This window comes from Sciurus vulgaris (assembly GCF_902686455.1).
Source record: "Sciurus vulgaris genome assembly, chromosome: X".
In the NCBI taxonomy this organism is placed as follows: domain Eukaryota; kingdom Metazoa; phylum Chordata; class Mammalia; order Rodentia; family Sciuridae; genus Sciurus; species Sciurus vulgaris.
In genome coordinates, this window is record NC_136471.1 from 123,579,412 (window position 1) to 123,600,573 (window position 21,162).

Genomic DNA, 21,162 nt, shown 5'->3' on the forward strand with positions numbered 1-21,162 from the left:
GATCAGAAAAAGGAGTCTTTGATATAGACTGGAGGACTCCACTAAGCAGACAGGAATTATCAGTTGCTAGTCAATCCACAAACTCTCAGTGAGGGCCCACTGTGTGGTAGGGCTAAAGTGAGTCAGAAACATGAAGACTTATAGATGGGGAACTTTTAGTGGGAGTTTGTGTTTGAAACAGAGAAAGCTTAGGGAGAACTGACTACAGTCATGCACTGTGTATTTATATGTGTATAGTAGGTTTGTATAAATAAGGTCTATGTTATTCAAACAATGACAAAATCATCTAATTTTGTTTTCCTTAGAATGTATCCTTGTCATTAAGTAACTCATGACCATAATTAAAGAACCAGGTCCAGGGATCAATTGGCTATAGAAAATAAAGCTTTAGGGGCTGGGGATGTGGCTCAGTGGTAGACTGCTTGCCTTGTCTGCATGAGACCCTCACTTCAACTCCCAGAAGTTAAAAAAAAAAGTGAAAATAAAGCTTTATTTCAAAGAAGCAGAAGGGTTCCATCCATCTTTGCCCCCTCTCCACTTCACTCCATTTTTCTCCCATTAAGTAGTCCTTAATGGGGAATCAGATACTTCTGGGATATACTTTAATGGAGACACATTGGTGTGTTCTTTTATAGATGTGTAGTCTAGTGGAAAAGCCTGAACTTTGTAGCCAATAAGGTCTGGGTTAGAATCCTAGCTTAGTCACCTGTTGGCTGTGTACCATTGGGCATGAGTTTCTGTATCTCACAGTCTCAGAGTTCTCATGTGTGAATTGAACATAATACCCTTATTCTTTTTCTCATGGCAGATTTAAGGAGCTTGTGTTTGTAGAGATCTAGCCCGTGTCTGCACACGTTAGATCTCAGCGTTAGTTCTTTTTGCTTCCCAAATGTTACCTTATAATTTCAACTATCTTCTAAGTTGACAGCACCTAATCTAGCCATGTTATAGTTGACATCATATTATAGTGCCTCAAAGTAACTGGAAAGATTCTAGGACCCAGACTCATTCTGTTGTTTACCATTTTGCCTGAGCATTCATGAAATCTTCTGGATTCGACTCCTTCTTTAAGCAATTTCTGGGTCACCCAGTCCAACTAGTCCCATTCTACCTTCTGATCGCAATTTTCATAGCCAGGACACCTTAACCTGTGGACATAGGTAGCCCTGTGTTCCTCCCCAGCATGCCCTAGAAGCCTGGCTAACTCAACAGAAGGCATGGAAGGAAGGGAGTCAAGTAGTTCCCACTACAGGCTCTACTTGTCCTCTAAGAAACAGGAAGTGTTTGCTGGATAGGCAAGTTGGCCAGCAGGTGCCATGTTGGTAGGACAAAACTCTACTCCATATTGGCAAACTCATTTGAATGTTGCCTTGGGGCTAAGGTCATGGTCTCTAGATACTGTGTCTATAAGTGCTTCTCCAGGTTAAACCACCTTTTTGTTTTTCATTTAGTCTATTCTGTTCTCCATGCTGCCAAGAGCATCGACATCTAAAGAGATTGACGCTGGACTTCTTTCCATTATTTCTTTCCCGGCCTTTGCAGTGGAAGATGTGAACCTTGTGAATGTGACCAAAAATGAAATTATTTCTAAGCTCCAGGTAGGCATTGGTTACACTTGTGCTCCTCTGCCCTGTGTTAAATACCACTTTCACATGATGACATGGAATAGCTCATTTGTGAGGTAAATGGCTTGTTTTATTTAAGTGGACTCATGTAGTACCCAAAGCTGAGTCTACAGGTGAGAAAACAAAGTCTCAAAGTGATTAAGTGCCTTAGTTCTCTTCATAAGTAGCAGAACTTGCACTCAAGCAGGCACTTTTGTCTTTAGTATTTTTTATTTTATTTGTTCTTTTTAGTTATATTATACATGACAGTAGAATGTATCTTGACATATCATACATTCATGGAGTATAATTTCCCATTCTTGTGGTTGTACATGATATGGAGTTACACTGGTCGTGTATTCATATATGAACATAGGAGAGTTATGTCCATTTCATTCTAGTGTCTTTCCTGTTCTCATCCCCCCTTACCCCCACTCCCTTCCTTTCATTCCCCTTTGTCTAATCCAGAGAATGCCTATACTTCTCTCCCCGTCCCTTATTGTATGTTAGCATCCACATATTAGAACAATTCAGCCTTTGGTTTTTTGGAATTGGCTTATTTTACTTAGTATGAGAGTCTCCAGTTTCATTCATTTACCAGCAAATGCCATAATTTCATTCTTCTTTATGGCTGAGTAATATTCCAATTTGTATATGAACCACGTTTTCTTCATCCATTCATCTGTTGAAGGGCACCTAGGTTGGTTCCATAGCTTAGCTGTTGTGAATTGAGCTCAAGCAGGCACTTTGGAACCCTAGTTCCTACCACCACCATACTTCTAAAACAGGGCTACTTAACGTTTTAGACATAACAGACATACTCTTTTGAGAATCTCTCAAAAGCTCTAGAGTCACCACTAGAAAAAAAAATGCATCTCTCCCAATATCCGTAAACTTGACTCACAATATCAGGGAACTTGGCAATTCTAGAGTTAAATTCGGGTTTAAAAAAAAAAAAAAATTCTGTTCTGCAGAGAAATGCAGTAACTATGACATATTACTCTAAACTGAGACTGTTATTAAATACTTCACCCAACTGAAATTATCAGTAAAATTACCCAAGAATATGTTTCTTAAGCTTAAATCTGCATGTTGATTCTCCCACTTAGATTCAGAAAAATATGGAAACAAAGGTATTAAAAGGTCTCCAATCCTATTCCCAAAAGAAAGCAGCTGTAGTGGGCAGGTTCAGTGGAGAGAAAGGAATCTTGTGACGTATTTGAAGCAGGAAGGGAGCTAATGCAGGGAATGAAGTGCCTGCCAGAGGAGTGGGTTCTGGGCTGAGCCCCCTGGGACAACTCCCAGGACCCCATGGAGCTCGCTGCTCCAGGCCTCCAGGAGCAGTGCTAGAGCAGATCTGCTGCAAAGGCCCCACACACTGGAGAAACTGGAAAATGGGCACCCAAAGCTGCCATCCAGGGATTGGGGGGTCAGATGAAGAGTGCTGCACTTACCCTGCTTTCTTGACACCCAGGAAGCTAGAGAGGAAGCCTAGAGCCTGCAGCAGGAAAACCAGCAGTCACACTCCTAAGTGTAGCAAGGCCCTCTCTCCCTCCCTGCCAAACCTTGTGACCACATCTGATGGCACAGCCAACCGCAAGGGGTCTGAGGAGTGTCATTATGGCTTCCCAATCTTTCAAGCAGGAACTAGCCAATCCAAGTTAACTGCCTTGGTGGCTTCTCCAAATAGCTTCTCCCTTTGCATCTTTGTGTGACACAGTAATCAGAATGAAAGAATGGTCACTCACTGAGCTTTTAGTAATTACTGCCATAGCCCCAGTACTCCAATGGAATATTTCAGCATTCCTTTCCAAGTACTGATCAAGCCTGAATTTACTTTGCTTACTACTTAAAAAATAAGCCTTTATACTAATAGCAGAGAGCACTTGGGGCACATTTTGTTACTAAGGGATTCATGGGCAAGAGAGTAAAGAACTGATTTGAATTAAAATAAAAAGGCAAAGAAATTCTTGGTGATTTCATCAAATGTATTTTATTTCTTTACCTTACTAGGGGCGTTATGGATGCTGTCGCTTCCTTCGAGATGGTTATAAAACCCCAAGAGAGGTTGTATTTAAATATTGTTTCTTACAGTTCTTTGACTGCTTCATATCTAACTTGCCAGCATGTTGTTCTCCATCTATTTATTATAATTATATGTTGAAATATTGGAAAGGGAAGAATTAATTTTGGAGTCAGCAAGCCTGAAGTTAGGCAGTAGAATAGTAAGACCATCAAGAGGACAGCAAGCTGGTAGTTTAAAGCCAGCTTATAGACAAGGACAAACAGTTCTGTGGCTCACACAGTTTTTTTTTTTTTTAAAGACCATCCATGGCCTCTTCCTTGGGTTTCTTTGTCACAGTGAGTAATATAATGATATAAATAAAACAGATTGTCTGCCAAGCATTGCGATAGGGAAATTGCTATTTATTGGTTTGATAGGATGCTGTAGTGTAATAGCCTACCAAGGAGTCTTGTGTGTATTTCTGATTTACTTTCTGAAATTTTATCATGGAAAACTGTCTAAAATAGCATCTCCTCATTATAGTAGGCTCCTAATAATACCACCCTGAAAGCCACACTGAATCAGACAAGCAAGGGAAACCCAGTGAGATATGATAGTAATGTGTATATAATCTGACATCATCTTTAAGAAACTTTATGTATGTGGCTAGGCATGGTGACACATGCCTGTGATCTCAGTAATTCCAGAGGCCGAGACAAGAGGAACACAAGTTCAAGGCCAGCTTCAGCAGCTTAGCGAGACCTTGTCTCAGATTTTTTCTTCTAGATTATTTTAAAGGAGTGAGGATGTAGCTCAGTGGTAAAGCACACTGAATTCAATCCCAAATATCAAAGGAAAACAAGTTTTATGTATTTGATTCCAGGACCCAAACCGACTGCATTATGACCCTGCTGAACTCAAGCTCTTTGAAAACATTGAATGTGAGTGGCCTGTGTTCTGGACTTACTTCATCTTAGATGGAATCTTCAATGGTGATGCTGTTCAGGTGAGAATATACCAGGTGTTGTGCTGATAATAAATCTTTTCACCCTACTTTCATGCTAATTATTAATAGAACATAGGTTATGCAAGAATTTAAGTCATTGTTCTAGTTGTCTGTTGTTGCTTAACAATCTCCCAGAACTTAGTGAATTAAAACAACTCATTTATTTGCTCATGATTCTGCAACTTGCCAGGGCCCATTAGTAACAGATTGTCTCTGCTTCTCCTCGTGTCAGCTAGGATGGTTCCATGGGCCTAGAGGATCTGCTTCTAAGATGCCCTCACTCATGCTGCTGATGAGTTGATCCTGGTTGTTAAATGATGCCAGGAACTCAGCTGGGCTGTTCTCCTCCACATGGCTAGCTCGAGCTTCTCCCAGCATTGAAGTCTCTAGGCCATTAGACTTTTTACAATGATGGTTGCCTTTCCCACAGAATGCAAAAGCATAGGCTGCCAAGCTTTCTTAAGCCATAGGTCTGAAACTGGGTGAATGTTATTCTCATCACATTCTATCAGTTAAACAGCCATCCCATACTCAAGGAGGACACTAGACAGAGACATGGGTACTAGTGGGTACTAGTAGGCAAGGTTTCTGTCTGTCCCAGACTGGTTTTATTGTTCCTGTTCTTTCCAGATCAGTCGGTGGTTTTGCTGTCATTTGCTCAAATTTAGCTCGAGTTTTGCTACCATTAGCTCTTATTTAATGTACCAGCCTAACTGGCCTCCCAGTTTCCAGCCTTACTCCCTGTTGCTTCTATTCTCTGTACCCAAACCAGAGTGATCTCATTAAAAGACAAATTAGATTATGCTGCTGCCTTGCTTAAAAACTTTGGATGGCTTTCTGATTTCTTTGGGAATGAAGTCTAACTAAGCTCTTTATGTGTTCTCTTGGGTCCTGTTTCCACCACTGTAGCCTGACTTCTTTCTGCTTACTGCCTTCCTTGAGTTTTGTGACCAATACACTGAAATCCTTCTCAGTCCTTATAGCAGGCCAGGCTCACTTGCCACTCTTCTCAAAGACCTAGGACATAGTTTCTGCCTGCAACTGACCCCACTCCTTCACTCAGTTCATTGTGGATTTTTTCAGAAAGCCTTCTTTTACCCTAAAAGCTGGTTTGGGCACCCCTTTTGCACACCCCACGGCACTTACAGCAACACAGGTCACATTGAATTTAACCTCCCACTTCCCTATCAAAGGACCTTAGCAGAGGCGGTCTCTATTCAATTCACTGATATGTTCCCTGGGCCTCGTACTTAGTAAGTGCTCAGTAAGTACTGGTTAATGCAGCAGTCATTTGTTCAAGACATATTTCTTTGACTTCTACTTGGCACCAGGTGCTGTGCTGAGCCTTGAGCATACTTTGTTGAACAGAGCAGATTTGTACTTGAAGCCCTGCTGACTCAGATACTTTGCTGTCTTCTCAGCCTGTTGGTTTGGAGAAAGAGATGAGCAATCTCAGATGCATTTTAGGTTTTGAAAGCTCCCCTGCTCAGAAATTCAAAGCAGTAAGCTTGAAATGTTGTTCCCTCCTTGTTGATTCTTACTCTTCCAGATTAATAATTGTCTTGGATCTTATGTCTTCTTTTTATCCCAGTATTGAAAGATCTCAAAGGGATTGACTTTGAATTTCAACTATGAATAGACTTAACAATTATGGGCCGGTGGGGGACAGGGAGAGAAGACAAAATGACTGTGCTTGGTATTTTGTTTTGTAAGCCTCACAGAGTCTACCACCCTACACACCTATGCTGCCTTTTCTACTTGTTGACACTTGTAAAATGATACAATTGTGATCATGCTTTGCCATCCATAAATATAAAATGAAAAGAAAACTAGATCTGGAAGATATTCGGGCTCTCCAGAGAAGAAATGTTAAATATCTGAGTGGCTGATTCTTTTTTTTTTTTTTCTTCTCTTTGCAGTACTTGGGATTAAACCCAGGCATGCTCTACCACTAAGCTACATCTCCAGCCCTTTCTATTTTTTGAGACAGGGTCCCACTAAATTACTGAGCCTGTCCTTGAACTTGCATTTTCTTGTCTTAGCCTCCGACAGGCATGCACCCTTATACCTAGCACTAAATTTAAATATATGAGAAGTTAAGAGTCAAATATTTAAATGATGAATTAAAGACAGATGTGAGTACTGTGGGAATTCTGAGGAAGAAATAGCTAGTTCATGATGGACTCTTCTGTTCCTTTCCCCACAAGCTCCACAGGTGGGACTGAGCTTAGACATGCTCAAGGGAGGAATAAGCAGTCAGCAGGAGTCCCTCTAGTGCTCCTGGAACAGAATTCATTTGTGTATTTCTTTGCCCTGTGTCTGACTTCTAATCTTTTTATTGCCAGGAGAACTGTTTTTCTAAGTTGCATTGCTATTGCAGCATTAATCACTTGACATTTTTCATACTGAGGGCAAGGTCCTCTTTTCCAGGTCCAAGAGTACCGAGAGGCCCTGGAGGGAATATTGATCAGAGGCAAGGATGGGATCCACTTGGTGCCAGAACTCTATGCCATCCCACCTGACAAGGTAACCCGGTGGCACAAAGTCCTTTGCACTGCTCATCTAGAACTAAACTGGTTGGTGCCTGGCCATTTGGTATTCTTCATCCCACTTTCAGGCCTAATGGGCACTTTTTCTGTAGGAGAAGTGGTTTCTAAAGCCTCATCACAAGAATTACAACTTTGGGAAACATGTGGAATGTGTTTGACCTTGAGTGTCCTAGGGAGGCGGCAATTAAAGACCCTCAGAACATACCTGCCCTCTCTGGACCCCAGGCAGAAGAAATGCTGCAGAGCACAAAACACTTTTGTGCACCATGTTCCTATACATTGTCATAGAGGAAGAAACCTGTTATGGGGGATAATTGAGACTCTCCTCCTTTGATTCAAGGGGTTCCCAAGCTAGAGTTTGAGTAATTGTCAGTTATAAGCCAGTCTACATCAGGAAGAGAGAAACTGTCCAGTTCTAAGGAGATGACTGAAGATAGTTTTGTTCTATCCAGTTTTCTAAATTGGGTCTTATTGGACCTCTGTATAGCTCAGTGGGAGGATTTCCCTGTTAAGCATCTCATGTTTATAAGAAAAGAACTCTCCATCAAGGCCATTCATCCTTACCATACTCCTGGTACCTTAAAGCTTCCTTATTGCATTTGCAGAATAAAAGAGCTTCCAAAAGCTGGGTCTTCTCAAGATCCTGAGGGATCCAGCAGAAGCCTGTCCTGCATCAGCTTGGGTTTAGGTGTTCTGAGGTTGAATCAGGCCACACCACATGGCCAGGGGACTTGCAGTGACCTTGGAAACAATCTGCCTCAGTTCAGAGAGGTTTTGGAACCTGGCAAAGCTCAGGCAGTACTGGGCTCTGCCCTGGGAGCAGACCCCACGTTCAGGCCTCCCCACAAGCCTCCTAATGAGTGATACATTTTCACCTAATAGAAATCTCTACATAGTGGCTGCTGTCGCTGGATTTCCAAAAAGCAGTGGTACGGTGGACTTCACTTTACTTTTGCATAGAAAATATATTTTAAAGGAATATGAGACTTGATCCTTAAAGCAGAAAAGTACCACTGTGTATTACTTTAGGTCTTATTTTATCTAGAAGGAACTATTAAGTGTTAGATAATTGAACCAATTAAAACAAGGAGAAAATAAAAGAAAGGAGTTTCTGAGAGAGTAGAATGTTGCACTGCTAGGCGCATTCAATTCTTTTACACCAATAACGGCCCATCTGACTTGCTGGTTCCCTAATGGATTTGCTGGTTGGCACCTTGAAGTGGCTGTATCCTTCTAGTGGTCTCACTCAACCCCACCAGTCTGGACCCACGGCCCAGCACTCCAGAATGTTGAAGTTCCACCTCATTCCAGCATGAACACACAGCTTATATCATCCAAGCTCTCTCAGGACTAATTTTGTTCCAGAGTTAAGGGCAAGACTTTGGACAAGAATTGTTTTTCCCTCACTGTACAGATCAGGTTGTGGAGCATGCTAGGACTCTGTTTTGTTTTTGTTTTTTTGGTACTGGGGATTGAACCCAGGGGCACTTAACCACTGAGCCACATCCCTAGCCCTTTTTATTTTTTATTTTGAGACAAGGTCCTGCTAAGTTGCTTAGGGCTTCACTAAATTGCTGAGGCTGATCTTGAACTCAGGATCTTCCCACCTCAGCCTCCCAAGTTGGGATTACAGGCATGTGCCATTGTACCCAGCTAGGGACTGTTTTGTAAGTGTTAAAAACTTGGATTTCCTGCAAATATATTCATTTTACTATGTGTGCTATGGATGTGATGGTAGAGCTGGGTCACTTTCCAGCAGCTACATGTTCCTATCCCCTGTTCAGGTTGCTTCTTTTCGTATACTGAGGCATTGGCAAACTAAAATTAGCAATGGGAGGTAATTTGGAACTTGGAAGCAGAGAAAGGGAAAAACAAATCAACAAATCATCTCAGGGGTATTTTACCTGTTTTGAGGTAGAGAATAACCATCCCCATTCTACCGAAACGCACATTGCAGTGACCATAGTAAATGGTAGGTGTTATAAGCTGTATTTTGCTTTGTTTCTTTTTTTTTTTTTTTTTGGTACTGGAGTATGAACCCAGGGGTACTTGAATCACTGAGCTACGTCCCCAGAACTTTATATTTTTTATTTTGCGACAGGGTCTTGCTGAGTTGCTGAGGCTAGCCTCAAACTTGCAATCCTCCTGCCTCAGCCTCCCCAGTCACTGGGATTACAGGTGTGCACCACATCTAGCCTGCACTTCACTTTCTGATGAACAGCACTGGCTACACGTTGTAAAAAGTACTCTGTAGCTCTCTCTTTTCTAAGTTCCACACTGATCTTTCAGTTTCTACTTATCATTACAACATCCTCCTGTATTCAGCACATTTATGCTTGTGTGCTAGACACCCGTCTTGGACACTGTTTTACCTTAATTACATTTTGTATTGACTGCTTGCAAATGACAACTAGGAAGGTTCCTCAGTTACATCAATAATATGTAGAGACCACTGGGAGGGATTTCTGGAGACAGGACTACCACAGGCCCATATGGCACCTTTGTGCAAATTAGAAAAAGCATGGGGCCAGAGTGGCACTCAGCTTGGTTTCATCCTCACTCATCTCAGCCGGCGTACTTATGCAGGACACTGCCAGGCACAGGGTCCCCTTTTGGACAGCTGGGAACTAATGAAAATGCCCCCAGCAAGTGTGTAGAGAGCAGTTGCTTATGCCAGGTGCCAGGCTAAGGAATGGAGTACCAACGTGGTTACCACACCAGTGCTGTCTCTGTGAGGTGCCAGCTAATGGGGCCAGAGGAGCTAGGTCCAGAGATGGAGGCTGTACAGGAGATCACAGGCATGGTGCATCTGAGTGCCTGCAAGCAGTTCAGAAGGGCCAGAGTGAATGGCAAGAGGGACCCTCCATCTGCAGGTAGGAGCTGGCCATGGGAAGAGGGCAGAGCAGGACTGCCTTTTGGCCCAGACACCTTATCTCTTTTCTGTTCTTTGCATTCTAGATCTTTGCAGTCTTTCTTAATATTGCTTAAATTTCAAATAGCTTTTATATACTAATTGTAAAAGTAGCCCTGCACACTACAAAATATCCAGGATTCTGTAAAGAAAGAAGAAAATATTTATCTCTAATCCTACTACTGTAAGATAACATTTTAGAGAAACTCCTTCTATGCTATTATCCTATTTGATGATTTGATTACTACTGACATTTAATTGCATTCAGTTTATGCACTTAGTTTTTTAAATGTTTAGTAGTATTGAAAAAAAATACTGAATACATTAATGATATCACTGATGAATCCACAAGAAGAGAGTGACTCTCTTTATGTTATGATCTCTTTGGAGAAGGATAAGTATTTCCCATTTCCTTGGATTGACCTACATTTTCTGGAGGAAAGTGGTCGGTGACATTACCCCCAACCAACATTGCTGTGACTAAAAACTCAAAAGGCAACATGGAGTTTAGAAGAGAGAAAGTCACAGACTAACTCACAATGTGTAGCTGTTATGGGGTGCAAATTAACAGACTGATCACCACTGAGAAGTCCAAATTTGAGAGTCTATTAAGCCAGCCAACTGACTGTCTCACACAATGCCCCAAAAATGGCTACTGGGAGAACAGACCCGACCGTAGGGTTGTAGGGGTTCTTATACCAAAAATCACATCAATGTTGAGTGTCTGTTGCTATGATTCAAAATTACAAACTAACATCATGAGATCATCAACAGAGGGAGAAGTGGGTCAAAGTGACCCTTACCTAGGTACAAACTAAAGAATGGTTACTAACATCCACACAATCACTGTTCACATGGTACATTGTTTAAGAGCAATAGGAATCAAAAGAGCAATTTTTCTTTACATAGGAATTGTCATTTTATATTGTTAAACATGTCACACTAAGTAACTGATGATGGGGACAGAGGTGGGGTGTTCCCATGGGAGAAGCTTATTTCCTATATAACACGGAGTCTCAGAGCAAAATGGAGTCTGTTTAGTCATTTCCCTTAGAGTCTGGCCTATAACATTCTCATGGAGCCAGATCTGAAAGCCCACATAGCCAGCACTGTCCAGCAGAGTTCAGAAGTTTATTTTGATAGACAGAAGCCCCCAGTGGGTTCTGTTTTCTGAGGCCTGATGGAGGGTTCATGGTGTAGTAGCAAAAAATAGTGCCACCTTCTGGTAATTTTCTTGCATAGGCACACCCCTGGGAATGGCAAGAGAGAAGAAACCAGACTTGACACCCAGACACGCACTACCACAGCTGTAGGCTGCTGTTTTTGACCCTTTTACCCATAGTACAGCCAGATGGAAGTATGAGTTGTGGAACTTCTTGATGCCCATAGTTGTGCATGAAGAAGGCAGTCCAGGCCTCCTGCACCTACTGCCTGTAGTGTGCTTGTAGGCAAAGCACTAACCTGGGATCGGGCCTAGATTTGACATCCTCCTCTGCTGCTTATAGTCCTGCTATCCCAGAAGAGGGTCTTTTTACCTTCCTGGTCCTACATCCTGGCACTTGCACAGAATTGGTCTGGAGAATGAAAACCATTTTGTAAATCTCAGTGTGCTCCCCAGCGTAAGGAATTACTGACCTTTTTATCCTCTGATGGTCTGACTCTGGGTTTTGTTCTCTCTGTCAGGTGGATGAAGAGTACAAGAATCCTCACACGGTGGACAGAGTTCCTCTGGGGAAGCTGCCCCATCTCTGGGGTCAGTCCTTGTACATCCTCAGCTCTCTGTTGGCAGAGGTAGGGGGCTTGGTGACTTCACGGACTGAAAACCATCTGAATGAAGGTGTAGGGAGTCCCACAAGAGCACAGGGGTTGTCTGCATAGAATGGTTGTCCGTATGTTTTGCATCTCCTTGTCTTTTGCATCTTCATGCCTTTAAAATCAAATGCACTGTGTTGGCTCCCAGGCTTGACTCCTAGCCTTGTGTGATCGTAGTTACATTAAGCCAGGTCAGATCAGCTGTGTGCCAAAACTCCCTGTCCCTCCCCCTGCTGGCATTCCTGTCTGTGGCTAGAATACATATGAATTGATGGTCAGCAGGAGCTGGACATTTCTCAACCAGGATTACCATTACGGGATGAGAAGGGTAAAGCTGCCCTAGCCCCAGACCCAGGCACAGGAATCAGGAGAACTTTCAGATTTCTCTACTGGAGGAGGCAGCAGGCCCAGGTGGTCCCTCACACAACCTTCAACTTGCCCCCAGGCTTCTGTTGTAAAATGCACATGCTTTTGACAACTTCAAAATAAATCCCCCAGTCCTAAGTATGACTCTAGTGGAGCATTCTGGGCCCTTGGGGAAGGGTATGGGAAAAGGAGCCCAGGAAAGAAAGCAAGGGGTTGCCAGCCTCTGAGGCTGGTTCATCCGTGTGTGTTCTACCGGCTCTAGAAATGGGGGAGGCAGCAGTGAGACAGAATGATTCTGGGTTCCTCGTGTGTACTAGACTAAATGAAAGAGAATGTGGAACAGTGGTTCCCAGGCTATGTCTAGTTTCATGGTCATGTCCTTGAGAGCATGGACTTTGTTCTACACTTCTCTCTTCAGTAGGGAAAAAGCATCTATCTCCTTTAGAAAGCCAGCCCTGTCTCTGACTAGCTCTGTGATTTTGGGTAGACCTCTTAACCTCTCTGGGCTTCAGTTTCCTTATCTGTACCTTCCAGCTCAGATTTCTATATCAGTGAAATGGAAAATAACTCTGCTCCTCAGCTCCCTCCTCTCCACCATGAAGGCCTTCCTCTGGGCCTGCATTAGGTTCACTTCCTCCACAGAGTTCCCAGAACACCTTGGTTCCCTCTTTGGGGGCTCTGGATCATTTCTAGAAAGTTCAAGGTGATACATATTCAAAGAATACACTTGGCAAGGGTAGGCAGACCTTTGTGGTTCAAAACAGTCAGCCCTGGGCCAGGTCCTCACTCTTCCACTCCCTCAGGTACCTTTACCTTAGTTTCCCCACCTGTAAAGTGGTGATGAAGGTAGATCCTACATGTTTAGAGACCTAAATTGGACAGTGCACACACAGGGGCTCAACCAGCACCTGGCACTTGGAAGAGCTCAGGAAGTATTAGTTACCATTCTTTTCATTCACACAAGATGGAGATGCATTTGATTAGCCCTGCAGAGCCAGCTGTCAGACACGCAGTCCATCTGTCAGTGGCAATTTGAATGGCACACTTTGTGTCAAAGAAAGTAAGCAATTGACTCGTAAAACATAAAGAAAAAATCCTGAGTGTTTTAAGCCCCCAAATGTGTCACTTTCTAACTTAGGTATAAGGTGAAATTTTAGTTAAATCAATATTTCATAGTATCACTGCTCCTCTCTTCATAGGGATTCCTTGCCACTGGTGAAATTGATCCCTTAAATAGAAGATTTTCTACTTCTGTCAAACCTGATGTTGTAGTACAAGGTTTGTGAGTGTGTTTACTATTCATCTCTAAGTTGTAAAACCAATGTCATTTTTTCATTCAAATAGTTCCCTAGTTTCTTATTTAATTAAAAAAGGGTGTGTGTGTGTGTGTGTGTGTGTGTGTGTGTGTGTGTGTGCGCACTTGTGCTTTTAGCGTATAGCACTTTTGTGAGATACTTTATATAACTCAGTTATTCCCAAAGGGAACAGTATTCTTCCCAACCATAAATTTACTTTCTACAAAGCAATGTTTTTTCTTGACTCTAAATCTTGATTGCTATTGAGGCCCACATGATTAATTTAGCATCATTTTTCATAACTGTGATTCTTCAAAAAGTAGAACCTGAGCCTGGTAAAATCTCAGAAACCAAGCAAGTGTCCTCCGCTCCTCCCATGGAGTTCCGACTTCTCTCCGCCTTCCACCTGCCTCCACTACCCCTCCTTCCTCTCTAGCCAGCCCCTCACCCAGAAAGGTGGGAGGCCAGCCTGGGCTGCCATGGAGTGACTGCACCTGACTCCACTGCTGTGCATCTTCAACTGTTAGGACTCCCACCCGCTCCCCAGATGTTCTTGAGAAGAACTGAGATTGCCATGGGGGAAGCTGGCAGTGCAAGGCTCCACCTGAGATATGCCCCCAGAACAGCGATTCCTCCTCCTTCCTTCCTCTTCTAGAGGACCTTCTAGCAGCTCCATTACATGTTGCCTCATAGAACACTCACATGCCATCTAATTCCATAGCCCACTGTATGATTAGGACAAAACCCACATTTGCTTCTGTGATTGGCACATACACATGCATACATTGAAAACAGTGATTAAACAAATGAAAAGCATTCCTCTTTGTGGCCACTGGCTCATTTCACTGCGCATGCCCATAATGCAATGAGATAAACAGGCGGTTGTCATCCCAGTCAATGCTATGTGCAGGCCCAGCATGGGACACACCTAACCATCACAACATTCTGACCAGTTAAAATTTGTGATGATTATGGTCATCTCCATCTTACAGGCAAGGCTTAGAAGTTAGCCTACTCAAGTACCCACAGCTGACAGCTGGGGTATGAATCTATTTCTGACTTCCAGATGGACTGGTCCAGCTGCACTCCGTGGTCCCAGTGCTTAACCAGAGCACATTCTGCTAATTAGTGCCTTAAATCTACAAGATTGCTTTCCAACTGCAGGCCAGGACTCATTGAGGGGTCCTGGCCCACATTTTTTTAAATGTAATAGAACAGAGTGAAAATTATTAGAGGATATGGCATGGGGAAGGGAAATACAGTTTCAGAAATTTATCCACATATGACTGCATTGGATCATGAGGCTCCCAGGTCTTAGTACAAACCACTGCTCTGAAAGAGCAGAGTGGCCACTCCTACAGAGTGGCCACTGTGCGGCTGTGAAAAAAAAAAATGTGGATTTCTGCTTGTTACTGAAAGCTTCAGAAGGGACAAGTGTTAAAGGAACCCCTCAGCCAGCCCTGTGTGGGTAGCATCCTCATTTGCTAGGACTGGGGGATTAGGTTCCAGTCCTGAGTCAGCTATAACTGGCCAGGTAATCACACAAGGCTTCTCTTGTGTGTTATGAAGATCAGATGAGATAATGAGTATTAAAATATGTTTAAAAGCATCAAGTGCTATGTAAATTTAAGGAGGCGCCATTCAGCTCTCAGTGGCATTTATATGTATTGTATGTTCAGCCCCCTTTCCCCAGCCCATGGGTATAGTGGTGGAACTTGAGGCCACATTAATAGTAGCTGAGCCTTTATTCTCTGGCCTGATCACCCCACTCCAAGTTCCCAGAAAGCTGTGTGCAGCTGGACAAAGTACCAGCCACTCTCTCTGTGGCTGTACTTCCCTTCCACAATCCCCTACCTGGACTCCTTCTCTTTGCCAAAGCACTGCTCTTTCTTATAAAAGGTAGTCAGTGTTAGCACAACAGGTGCAGCCCAGCTGATCCCTGATGTGGCCCCAAGTGAAGGTCTCCCACCCCGATGGTCCCCAGATCTCAGATACTCGGAGTCCCTGGCCTGCAGGTGTACCAGTGCCCAGCCTCACCCACTGGAGTGAGTTCTAGGCTAGCTCTAAAGGGCTCTTCCCCACCTGTAGGGTCCTATGCTATGGTTCCAGGTAGGCCAAGCTGCTGCACTTCCATAGCATCCCTATTAGCAGGCCCACTCTTTTTTCTCTGGAGGGAAGGAGGTCTCCCCCCGCCCCCTCAGTCAGTGTCCCCTAAAAGTAGACTTTACCACATTGTTGTTCTTTTCTTGCTCTTTGGGAGCATGGTGCAGGCTTCTCCTGGCATCCCCCAAGGGAGCTGTGTTCGCTCCTGACCCAGTGTGAAAAGGACAAACAGGCTTACAATAAATGCAGATCTAGGAGTGGCAAGTCATTATTTGAGATGGGGTAATTTGTCATAGGACCTATTGAAGAGAGTTTCTAGAAGTGCACATTGAGGGCACTTGACAAGTATACATCATGGTTGTTGAGGGGTGGCAAGGACAGAAAGGACCAGAAAGAGTGGCAGGACCAATGACACCATTTCCAAGACCAACCAGTGTGTGGAGAGCATGCCAATGTGCCTCTCAGGCAGAAGAGAGGACAATAAACTGCATGCCAGTGTGCAGAGACATGAGGCACAATCTGATACCGATTCTATGTTCCTGTTCACAGTCACTGTTTTGGCAGAAAACAGTCACATTAAGGAGCTGTTGAGGAAACATGGGGTAAACGTCCAGAGCATTGCTGACATTTATCCAATTCGAGTCCAGCCAGGCCGGATTCTCAGTCACATATATGCCAAGCTTGGTAGGTTGGGGGCATGTTTACCAAGGGAGCACCTTGGTTCTAGGTTTGGGGTCTGAGGGAGACTGATAATATGTAAGTTCTGAAGAGCTGGGCAAAAGACTAAGCAGGTGATTCCACCATGATGTGAAGGAGAGTGCATGAACAAGCAGCTGCTCCCTGGCCTGTTCAGCGGGTACTGCCATAGGCTGGCTTGGCCATTTGGCAGATCCATTGTATGATAAGGAGCCACGATTGAAAATTCACAGTAGGAAGAGTCATTTGTGTCTTGACATTACTTCTAATTTTTATCTGTAGTATTAGAAAATGCTGGACTGGGGATGCAGGTCAGTGGTAGAGCACTTACCTAGCACATGTGAGGCACTGGGTTCAATCCTTAGCACCACATAAATAAATAAAGGTATTGTGTCCATTTACAACTGAAAAATATTAAAAAAAAAAAAGAATAGAAAATGCCATTTACCCATTAAAATGGAAGGAGGTTCTCTTTAGTTTTCTAGAACCTGACTTTGTTTAGTTTTATGGCTAAATACTAAATAAAAGTCAGCATTACTAAAGTTCTTTCAATAATTTCATTTTGTCCATGTTTGAACCAGTGCTGATCATACACATGCATGAACAGAAGGGAGTAGAATTTGTATCTATATTCAACTTGGTCAACATTTTTAAAAAGGACAATGGTACTAGAAAAAACAACCCCAAACTGGAGATGTAGCTCAGTGGTAGCATGCACAAGACCCTGAATTCCATCTCCAGCACTCCAAAAAGTAAAAATAAAAAAGTGGGTTATCTAACATAAAAATAAGCCCAGCCTTAGCCTAAGTCATTAGATTACTTGTTACTGTATTTCCTCTAACTCCAGTGTTTCTTTTATTTTTCAAATAGGACGGAATAAAAATATGAAGCTGAGTGGGCGACCATATCGGCACATTGGTGTTCTTGGAACTTCTAAACTCTATGTGATTAGGAACCAAATCTTTACTTTTACACCCCAGGTGAGAAGAGCAGGCCAGTGCAAACCCACCACCATCCTTTTATTAAGTTCTCTGTCTGGTAAGCTTTTCTTCAATGAACATGGCAGAATCTGCAATGCATAAGTTCAGATGGAGACATGAAGTGATACCCAGTATCTTGTCCATGTCTTTGCTCATAGTAGGTATTCAATAAATGTTGATTGATTCAAATTGCACCTGTCATTACTTCCAGTCATCAATATTAGTGAAAGTCACACTGCTTTACAAATTTGCTAGTGACTTGTCATTTGACTTGCAATCTTTGCGCTCCTAATCTTAATAGTCCATAACCCTTCTCAGTCTGATTTCCAGCCCTAACCCCCTTACTGGGCTATAGAATATAATGATTATGGAACTTATCTTCAGTGTTTTTGTGTCCAAAGAAAACTATCCCTATGGAAGCACAAATCAAACATGTTTTATCTATTTGGACTGCTAGAAAGATGTATGGTAGGGTTGTTTTGTCAGCATGGGGCACAGCATGGCCCCAGCTTACTTGGATACAGGGTTGGCTGTGGTGTCTTGGATCAGTAGCCCCAAGCTGCTATTTTTCATCCAAGCCTGTGCTGCTCAGTTAAGCTTTGTGAATTTTCCCCCTTAGTACCAAATTTCAGTCTAGAGCTGAGTGTGCTCTAGTCCAGAGGTCAGGAGAACAATTTGATTTCCATTGACATCAGGCAACAGTGCTTTGAGTTGGCATCAATCAGGTGAACAGTGTCTCCATATCTTACCTACTCTTAAGGTCTCACTTGGAAAGCATCTCCAAACTGAGTAGCCCCAGAAGGAGTAGGACTTAAGGAGTTATTGATTTGCTTTCAGGGACAGTGATATTGGGCAAAGCGCTTAAGTCCCCTGTCAGAGGAGCTGAAAACAGATCTAGCAGTGCACCTTTGCCTTCTGTGCTATTTTAACCACAGCTTCTGGGCAGATGACAGGATGATTTGTCTGATCTCAAGGGGAGTGGCCCCATGATGGGTGGATTAAGGACAGCACTGAGCATCTTCCCTGGCAACAAAACTCCAGGATTAGTGCTGCCCTGAGAGATAGCTGGTGTTATGTGCAGGTAGACAAAGGGTGGCTCTTTACCTGACCTGTTCTCACTTTCAGTTCACCGACCAGCATCACTTCTACCTGGCCCTGGACAACGAGATGATGGTGGAGATGCTGAGGATCGAGCTGGCCTACCTGTGCACCTGCTGGCGGATGACGGGCAGACCCACACTTACCTTCCCCGTCACACACACCATGCTCAGTAATTTCCTGAATTCCATCTGGCTGGGTCACGCCCCATGGGTGGTTTGGGTCCTTTTCCAAATGTTTAGAACAGATCCCATGGACAAAGCTGAGTATTGAAGGGACTCCTTAGCAGCTTGGTTTCTTATCTCAGGAGTCTTCTGTGCCATAAGGAATTTAATTAGATTGTGCTGGTGAAAACATTTAGTGCATAACTGGGAAAAAAATGTATTCCCAGATTAAGTAAACTCATCATCACTTTTTTTTTTTTCTTTAGCAAATGATGGCTCAGACATTCATTCTGCAGTTCTTTCTACAATTAGAAAACTAGAGGATGGATATTTCGGAGGAGCTAGGTAATTGACATTTTTTAAAACAAGAGTAGCATTGACCTTTCTTAAGGTCTTTTGCTACCCTTTTCCCATTTTTCGTATCAATTTTCATTTCAATTGCTGAACCTAGAAACATGGCATTTTAAAGTGAGAAAAAGGAAGTTAAAATTTATCTACTCCTTTCTCCCATGTAGAATTTGAATCAGGTGTAAAACAGCATTCGGTTGGTGTCTGTTAAACTTTTGCAGGCATTAGGTTGCCTTGGGCATAGAGAGGGGGTCACATCAACCTCTCTGAAATGATGTTCTGCCTGGAATACCTTTATGGAGTGCTGTGGTTCTGTTAAAAAGCATGGAAGAAAACACCCAGCACCTAGGCCTCATCAAGTACTAAATAAATGTTTGACAGTAGTATGCTGTCACCTTAAGAATAATTCATAGAATCCAGACATGGTGGTGCACACCTGTAATTCCAGTGGCTCAGGAAGCTGAAGCAGGAGGATTCCAAGTTTGAGGTCATCCTAAGCAACTTAGTGACACCTTGTCTCAAAATCAAAAATAAAAAGGGCTGGTGATATGGCTCATTGGTTAAGCCTCTGTGGGTTCAATTCCTGGTACCAAAAAAAAAAAAAAAGAAAGAGAAGGAAGGAAGGAAGTGAGGGAGGGAGGGAGGGAGGAAGGAAGGAGAGAGAAAGGGAAGGAAGGAAGGAAAGAAGGAAGGAAGGAAGGAAGAGAAAAGAAAAGAACAATTCTTAGAACTTGACACATTCCTTGGTAGCCCTGGAGCAGAACACCTGATTTGGGCCTGCATAGATCACTGTCCCCCTAGTTTTATTGAAATCAGACTCATTTGGGTCTACAGGCCCAGAGTATGGCATTCACTCTGCAGTGTTATGCTAAAGCACCTTGAGTGACAGGGTGCTGGTCCTCCACAGAAACCCCAACCTGTGTTGTACCGCTGAGTGTCACAGGGCAGAAGATTTTTCTCTAGTGATTGTGCCTCACCTTCCTGAATCCTCTGGGATACTCCAGAAGGCTCCCAAGAGAACCTCTTTGTGTAGCCTTCCCCCAGCTCAGGGATCCTTCCATTGGATCCCTGACAGAATGCTGGTTGCTAAGAACATTTGGGATTTGAAGTAGCCCCTTCTCACTTCATCCTACCCCAGGGACCCTGCTACCAAAGTCAAGGTCATTTTTTAAACTGTGGTAAAATACATACATTATTCCCATGTTAACCATTTCTACATGTCCATTTCAGTAACATGAAAGACATTCATTGTTGTGAGACAGCGTTTCTCCTCTTGCAAAACTGAAACTCCACACCCCTTAAACTTCCCCTCCCCTGGCCTTGGCACCACCTTCTACTTTACTCTTTGTGCCTATGAGTTCAGGTAGACAGTTCATCTGAGTGAAATCATGCAGCATTTTTTGGTGTGTGTGACCATTTATTTCACCTAACATAATGCCCTCAAGGTTAAGTTACTGTATTTCTAACTGTGGCCTTAGTCGATTTGCAGCAGCCCCTGAAGTCGGTGCCTCTATCCACAGAGCTTACTGCTGGTCTTGCTGTAGACTGGAAGAGGCTCTCCAAGCAGATGTCTCCTGGTCCCTCGGCAGTGTCAGTGAGATTGTCCCCAGTGTTTCTCTGTTTACATTTCCAGGGCTAGTGCCCCAACTGCAATCAGCATCCACTTCTGAATATTTTCTCTCCAGTTTGGATAAGTTTCCACTTGGTGTATGGCATCGTGACCCAGTCAAAAAATACTATAGGCCCATAATGAACCATTTTGCCAAATACATTCTTTTATTGAAATCTGATCATTGTAAAAAGGACACCATGTCTAGTTAACCGAGTACTTGCAGTGTGTCCTATGTGTTATTTCACTAATCTTTTTGATGTGGGCCAGAATCCCATTTTATGGGAACTGTAGGCTTAGAGAGCCAGGAGCACAAGACAAATAGGTGCACAAGCTCTGCGTGAATCCAGAACCAGCCTCTAACTCCTGGGCCCAGGGTCTTCTGTTTATAGAGCACCATGAAGATAACCATGGAAGAAACTAGAATGCCTAGGCTCTCAGCTATCTTTCTTAGAACATTTTGTTTGACTGGGGATGAAACTGAGGACTTTGTGCATGCTAGGCAAGCACTCTACTTCTGAACTACATCCCCAGGCCCCTATTCAGTTCTAGATAATTAAGGTTGAATCCCATCTTGGCTTTCCCTCTAGGTCTGAGGATTTTTAAAAAGCTGAAC

The 21,162-nt window shown here is 43.2% G+C and overlaps 1 protein-coding gene across 5 annotated transcripts in view; it reads left to right on the forward strand.

The window, feature by feature from the left end:
* The window catches only part of PHKA2 (phosphorylase kinase regulatory subunit alpha 2), a 73,452-nt gene that overhangs the window by 30,997 nt on the left and 21,293 nt on the right, over positions 1-21,162 (forward strand). For 2 of the 5 annotated variants that reach the window (XR_013761289.1, XM_079125071.1), the window contains exons 8-17: positions 1,452-1,598; positions 3,618-3,671; positions 4,493-4,615; positions 7,046-7,141; positions 11,759-11,866; positions 13,453-13,531; positions 16,201-16,335; positions 17,218-17,327; positions 18,453-18,597; positions 18,856-18,934. Coding sequence is in view for 4 of the 5 variants with exons in the window: in XM_079125071.1 (XP_078981197.1) it covers positions 1,452-1,598; positions 3,618-3,671; positions 4,493-4,615; positions 7,046-7,141; positions 11,759-11,866; positions 13,453-13,531; positions 16,201-16,335; positions 17,218-17,327; positions 18,453-18,597; positions 18,856-18,934 (1,076 nt within the window). In the remaining variant the exon portion in view is untranslated. The remainder of the gene's footprint in view (positions 1-1,451; positions 1,599-3,617; positions 3,672-4,492; positions 4,616-7,045; positions 7,142-11,758; positions 11,867-13,452; positions 13,532-16,200; positions 16,336-17,217; positions 17,328-18,452; positions 18,598-18,855; positions 18,935-21,162) is intronic. The other 3 variants (XM_079125072.1, XM_079125073.1, XM_079125074.1) reach the window with 3 other exon arrangements.